The 7,347-nt window shown below is 40.8% G+C and overlaps 1 protein-coding gene across 1 annotated transcript in view; it reads left to right on the forward strand.

The window, feature by feature from the left end:
- Positions 1-7,347, forward strand: part of MICU1 (mitochondrial calcium uptake 1) — a 277,929-nt gene that overhangs the window by 83,319 nt on the left and 187,263 nt on the right. The window contains exon 4 of the mRNA XM_042780922.1: positions 4,999-5,042. Coding sequence (XP_042636856.1) covers positions 4,999-5,042 — 44 coding nt within the window. The remainder of the gene's footprint in view (positions 1-4,998; positions 5,043-7,347) is intronic.

Genomic DNA, 7,347 nt, shown 5'->3' on the forward strand with positions numbered 1-7,347 from the left:
CTGTAAGAATAAACTCCTGTTTGTTAAGGCCATCCCATTTGTGGTATATTTCTTGTCAGAGCGGCACTAGGTAACCAGAACTCTATGCACATTCAAGTTGAAGTTGAAGACAACTAAAACAAGTCTTTGAGAGCCAAAATACAACCTTGATAAAATCCCTCCTGAATTTAGAGAACATTTAGAGAATAGATGCATTAATCACCAATGACCGAAAACCAGAGGAATTGTGGGATGACATCAAGAACATCATCCATGAAGAAAGCAAGAGGTCATTAGAAAAATAAGAAAGCACTGTTAGATAGGTAGAGATAAGTATTGATTTGGGTGAAGAGAAGGGCGTTGTACCAAATGTGAATGATCAACATGGTGGCATTGAGGAAGAGGAAGACATAGAGGGGTACATGCGAGGTGCAGACAACAAAGATGAACCCTTTTGCACATGCAGTACTGTGTTGTCCATGAAGGCAAACACAGGTATATGGATGGATAGATGGGTGGACAGGCTGAACTATTAGGTATGTCTTTGCAGTAGGGAGTGTATTCAAGACCATGTATAGGGTTGGCAGACAGTGGTTCTACAAGTGTATTTGTATGTTCTGTAAGAATTCCCAGGAGGATACACACTGGGAAGAGGTAACTATGGGGAGGAAGTGAGAGGGGAGCTGTTGCATTGTGGTAAACTGTGGTCAATGTCATGAGAGAAAGTATATGTAAACTGCTTTATGGAAAGTGAATTTGCTCTGTAAATCTTCACCCAAATCACAATAATAATAATAATAAAAGAATTCCCAGGGGGTATAGTAGAGCTAAGGAGCTCTGGTAGCATAGTGCCTAAGGCACTTTATTGCTAACCAGAAGGCTGGCGGTTCAAACCACCAGCCACTCCTCGGAAGGAAGGTTGGGCAATCTACTTCCGTAGCAATACCACCTTGGAAACCCAAGGAGGGGTCACTATGAGTCAGGACTGACTCAACAGCACATAAAAACAACAACAACGTAGTAGAGCTGACAAGGGACAAGGTTTTAGTCACTTCTTGGTCACAGCCAGCTACCCAGAGGGAGTAAGTAGTTGAACCTGTGAGCTTGGGACCATAGTCACAGGGAGACATCAAGCTCAATTGACGTATAATACTGCACAAAACATTGTTCCACCTCCTACTTTGGCGAGTAGCAACTGGGATTTTAAAAGCTTGCAAGCAGCCATCTAGATGCAAAGATGGATCTCTCCTCGTCCAGAGCAAAGAAGAATGAAGAAAACGAAAGATCATGGAAACACTTAGTCCTCACGACTGGTACACCATGTGATCTGCAGCCTATACGACTGTGAGACCAGAAGAACTAGGTGGTGCTCTGCTACCATTGTCAACCACTCAGAGGGGGATTTATGTAGAAAGTCCTGGATAGAGAGGGAGAACAATGTGGAACAAAACTTAAAAATCATTTGGGAAAAAAAAAAAAAGCGGGGGGACCAGGTTTGCTGGTCTGATAGAGCCTGGTGGAACCACTGAGACTATGGCCCCTAGCTGCCCTTCAGGTCTGGAATTGAACCCACACCTGTGGCTTCCTGCCAAACAAAAGACAGGCATAAGAGTTGAACATGTACCCAAGGTAGATATACTCCTTGGAGAGAACAATCATGGGAGAAAGAAGGGCTGTTTATGCACAAGGAGACAGTTCAGGGGGCAGGTGTGCATGGAGGGATGGACACAGGGAAGAGGTAACTATCGGGAGGAAGTGGGAGGGGAGCTGTTGCATGGGGTAAATTGTAGTCAATGTCATGAGACAATGTGTATGTGAACTGCTATATGAAAAGTGAATTCGCTCTGTAAACTTTCACCCAAATCACAATAAGAAAAAGGAAGAAAAGACCAAAATGGATGTCAGAAGAGACTCTGAAACTTGCCCTTGAGTGGAGAGTAGACAAAGCAAATGGAAGAAATAAAGATAAAAAAGTTGAACAGAAGATTTCAAAGAGCAGCTTGAGAAGACAAAGCCAATTACTATAATGAAATGTGCAAAGACCTGAAGTTAGAAAACCAAAAGGGAAGAACACATTTGGCATTTCTCAAGCTGAAAGAACTGAGGAAAAAATTTAAGCCTTGAGTTGCAACATTGAAAGAGTCTATGTGCAAATACTGAACAATGCAGTTTGAAACATCAAAAAAAGGTGGAAGGAATACGCAGAATCACTGTACCAAAAAGAACTAGTCAATGATCATCCATTTCAGGAGGTGGCATATGATCAAGAACCACTGGTATTGAAGAAAGAAGTCAAAACTGCACTGAAGGAATTGGCAAAGAGCAAAGCTCCAGGAATTAACGAAATACCCATTGAGATGTTTCAACAAATGCATGCCCCGCTGGAGGCATTCACTCAGTTATGCCAAGAGATTTAGAAGACAGCTACCTGGCCAACTGACTGGAAGAAATCCACACAGCCTGATGATCCCACAGCATGTGGAAATTATTGAACAATATCATTAATATCGCATGCAAGTAAAATCTTACTGGAGATAATTCAAAAATGGCTGCAGCAGTATATTGACAGCTTCCAGAAATGCAAGCTGGATTCAGAAGAGGACACAGAATGAGGAATATCATTGCTGATGTCAGATGGATCTTGGCTGAAAGCAAAGAAAGCCAGAAAGATGTTTACTTATGTTTTATTGACTATGCAAAAGCACTTGATTGTGTGGATCATAACCAATTATGAATAACGGTGAGAAGAATGGGAATTCCAGAACACTTGATTGTGCTCATGAGGAACCTATATATAGATCAAGAGGCTGTCATTCAAACAGAGCAAGGGGATACTGCATGGTTCAAAGTCATGAAAGGAGTGTGTCAAGGTTGTGTCCTTTCACCATACTTACTCAACTTGTACGTTGAGCACATAATCCGAGAAGCTGGATTATATGAAGAAGAACGTGGCATCAGGATTGGAGGAAGACTCATTAACTTGCAATACACAGATGACACAACTTTGCTTGCTGAAAGTGAGGATGACTTAAAGCACTTACTGATGAAGATTAGAGACTACAGTCTGCAGTATGGATTACACCTCAATATAAAGAAAACAAAAATCCTCACAACTGGTCCAATAAACAGCTTCATGATAAATGGAGAAAAGATTGACATTGTCAAAGACTTCATATTTGTTCTACAGTCAACAGCAGTGGAAGCAGCAGTCAAGACATCAGACAACGTATTGCATTAGGCAGATCTGCTGCAGAAGACCTCTTTCAAGTGATGAAGAACAAAGATGTCTCCTTGAAGACTAAGGTGCACCTAACCCAAGCCATGATATTTTAAGTCACCTCTTATGCATGTGCAAGCTGGACAGTGAATATGGAAGACTGAAGAAGAGTTCATGCTTTTGAGTTGTGGTGTTAGAGAAGAATGCTGAGAATACCATGGCCTGCTAAAAGGACTAACAAATCTGTCTTGGAAGAAGGGCAGCTTTGGAAGCAAGAATGGCCAGACTTCATCTCACCTACTTTGGTCATGTTGTCAGAAGGAACTATTCCCTGGAGAAGGATATCATGCTTGGTAAAGTGGAGGGTCAGCAAAGAAAGGGAAGGCCCTTGATGAGATGGATTGACACAGTGGCTGTAACAATGGGCTCAAGTATAGTAAGGATCATGAGGCTGGCACAGGACTGGGCAGTATTTTGTTCTGCTGTGCACAGGGTCGCTATGAGTCAGAGACAACTTGACGGCACCTAACAACAACATGTCTTTCTGACTAGTTTGACTCTTCAGTTCAGGAACTTATCAAGCACTGTTCCAAGCGTTAGGGATTGTGGTAGTTCAGTTTGTGTGTCAACTTGGCTGGGCCTGGTTGACTGGCTGGGCAACTGGATGTAGTATTCTCCACGATGAGACTGGTAATCAACTTCATGGAGGAATCTACTGGGAGCAGCTGAGTAGCTGCCTTGGGGAATGTGGTCTACTTCCTATATATAAGCAGAAGCCTTGGGGAATGGTCTTCAAGCTTATGGCATGCTTGGACCGTGCATGTAGCTGTGTCGTTGTTCAGCAGCCTGCCATGCTCTGCCAACCTGGGGCTTAGAATGGACTTAAATTAATGGCCTGCCATGTGGTTTGGTAACATCGGGACTGTGCCTTTTTACTTGTCAACCTTGGACTTGGCAGCCTCAGCCGCCAGCAGCTGTCTGAGTGAAGAAAAGCCTCTAGCTTCAGTGGGCCAGCAGCTGGAGGCAGAGCTGAAGCCCAAGGCTGAGGGGCTTTCACCCAGCCCCTAGACCTTGGCACTTTGAACTTGGACTTAAAGCCTCTAAACTGTCAGAGAATAATCTCCTGTTTGTTAAGACTATCCCATTTGTGGTATATTCCTGTCAGAGTGATACTAGGTAACCAGAACAGGGATAGAGCAGTGAGCAAAGACAAAAAAATCTCTGGCATTCAGTTTTACTTCATGTATTTACTTATATGTTTCACAGTGCTCAGAATTCATTGCTCGGTATTCCCAAGGTAGATATTCATTATTGAATCCATATTTAAAAGATAGTATCAAAGTAGTCTGTTTCTGTGTATATGCTACCTAATTTCTTTTTGGTACTGTACTTTTTCTAACTTGATGAAAAAAATTTTATACATTCAGATTAAACCAATCTCTCTTACTTAATTAGAAGTAATAAGGCCCCTTGATGTAATGAAATGTGTACCACGCTGGAGGAATCCAGAGTTCTAGTTTGATTCTACTGTCAATTAGTTAAATAGGTTTGCACGTACAGCTTTTACCCTCTCAGAGACTAAGTTTTCTCATATGTAAAATATCAAGGTTGATATCATTTAGTCCTGACAATTTTGAGTCTGAAAAGTGGGATAAAATTTTCCTTTAGCCTTTGAATAAATGTTGTAACTAAACCATCTAGTGCATTTACTTGAATGATTGGATACAAAATAGAGAGCTATCATTTTATGTTTCACTTGCACTATATTCAGTGACTAAGTATTTATCCCTTCTCTTTTACAGACTTGGGTCTGGATCAGTATATAATAAAACGCTTTGATGGAAAGGTGAGAGAACTATGATACTTGTGTATATGTCCTGTTGTTTGTTAAGATTTTAAAGTTCCTCTAGAATTATGTTGGACAGATTCCTGAATCCCTTTTGTTTATCTTATCCAAGAACTATATTGCTTAGTGTTAGGAGGCTTGTAGGGACCTTCAAATATTCTTACAGAAAAAACCAAGCAGAAGGTTGTTTTTTTTTTTTTTCCATATAAATATAGCTTGCCTGCTATATATCTCAAGGGCTAATCATGAATATAAGTGTATGTTGATATTTGAGTGTTAACTCAAGAGTTATCATAAAAATTAATAAGCCTTCAATTTTATATTTCTTGCAAAAGCACCTGTTTTCCTCAAACTTTCTGGTAATATACAGCAATAATCCTAACTAGAAAATTACAAAGGTCCTTGCTAGTGTTTATGAAAGAATTATGAAGACCATGCAGATTTTGCACATATATGTGCATTCTGTTTACTTATAGTTCTTTATTTCATACCTGAATACATTATAAAGCAAATCTTTCTTAGGTATAGAAAATGAGACTTTCACTTTGCTATCTCATAAAGCAGTCAGTCAAACATGTTTTTCCCTTTCAGGGTGAAATCTCCAAAAAGGAAAAGAAAGTGTTACAGAGGGTCAGAAAGACAGCTAAAGGGTCAATTTTAAAGTGGAGGAAGAAAGCACATCAGAAGGAAGAAAAAGTCAAGCGTGGCTTTACAAAGCTTAAAGTGGAGGCACTCAGAAGGAAAATCATGGAGTGGATGACAAAGGCAGGATCACAAAAGACGGTTTAGATGGGTAGAGGTCAGGGTTAGTGGAAACTGGTCTGGCAGGAATTGTTGATGCCAGAATCATTACATAAAACTCTTTAACAGTGGTAAAGTAAAGAGATGTGTGCTGAGCTCTTTACCACAAGTGGAAGGAATGAGTGGCTGCCTTAAAATATGAGAGTTCACAGCCATGGCTACCCACCTGAAAGTTATCTTTACTATTCAGGTAGCATAGTGCCTAAAATGCGTCCATCTGTGAGTGTCATCTTTTTGAAATGACATATTCTAAAACAAAGAATGGTCAAAAGAGAAAGGGCATTGAACTAGGTGTTAGAAGACCTAAGTGTAGACTCTTGGCTTGCCTTGGGTCACCACCTCAGATCCTTGGTGTCTCTACTGTATATACTTTAATGAGGGGTGACTGTAGATACTAAATGTCAATATATGATTTCAGAGTCTCTGGCAGGACAGGCTCTTATCTTATATGTCCTTGTGTCAGAGACTAGCATAGACCTAACTGGCACACAGGACATGACCAATAAATTTGACAACTTGCAGAAAATTAATCAATTAGTTAATCCCATGTTCCTTGGAAGCATGATTCATTAAGTCAGTGATACAGCAAAATTAACTTAAATCACCATTTTGATAACTTAAGGAATCCAAGACAGCATGAGAATTCAGTCTTCTATTATAGTATATATATTGTATATACTATATATATGTTGTTGTTGTTATTTGCCGTCAAGTCGGTCCCGACTCATAGTGACCCCTCCTTGGGTTTCCGAGGCAGTATCACTATGGAGGTAGGATTGCCCAGACTTCCTTCCGAGGAGTGGCTGGTGGGTTTGAACCGCCAGCCTTCTGGTTAGCAGTCAAGTGCCTTAGGCACTGTGCTACCAGAGCTCCTATACTATATATATATATATATGTATGTATATATACACACACACACACACACGTAAACTTGAAAATGTAAAAAGTTGCATAAATACAAATTAAGCAGCAGATTTACATATTATAAGAGGAATTTCCATTCCTAGAGATCCGTCAGATGTAAAATCTCTTAATAGTAACTCATGTTTCTTAGTGGTGATGGTGGTGTTGTTAGGTGCCATCAAATCATTTCCAACTCATAACAACCCTATAATCCTATGAACAAAACACTGCCCAATCCTGTGCCATCTCACAGTTGTTGCTATATTTGAGCCCATTGTTGCAGCCACTGTGTAAGTCCATCTTAGTAAGGGTCTTCCTCTTTTTCACTGACCCTCTACTTTACCAAGCATGATGTCCTTCTCCAGGGTCTGGTCCCTCTTGATAACATGTCCAAAGTATGTGAGACAAACTCTCTATCCTAGCTTCTAAGGAATGTTGTTGTTGTTGTTGTTAAGTGCCGTCGAGTCATTTCCGACTCATACCGACCCCATGCACAGCAGAACGAAACACTGCCCGATCCCACACCAGCCCCACAATCCCTGCTATACTTGAGCCCATCATTGCAGCCACCATGTCAATCCATCTCGTTGAAGGCCTCCCC

This window comes from Orycteropus afer, unplaced genomic scaffold (genome assembly GCF_000298275.1).
Source record: "Orycteropus afer afer isolate SDZICR_OR568_19922 unplaced genomic scaffold, OryAfe1.0 scaffold00070, whole genome shotgun sequence".
NCBI lineage: Eukaryota > Metazoa > Chordata > Mammalia > Tubulidentata > Orycteropodidae > Orycteropus > Orycteropus afer.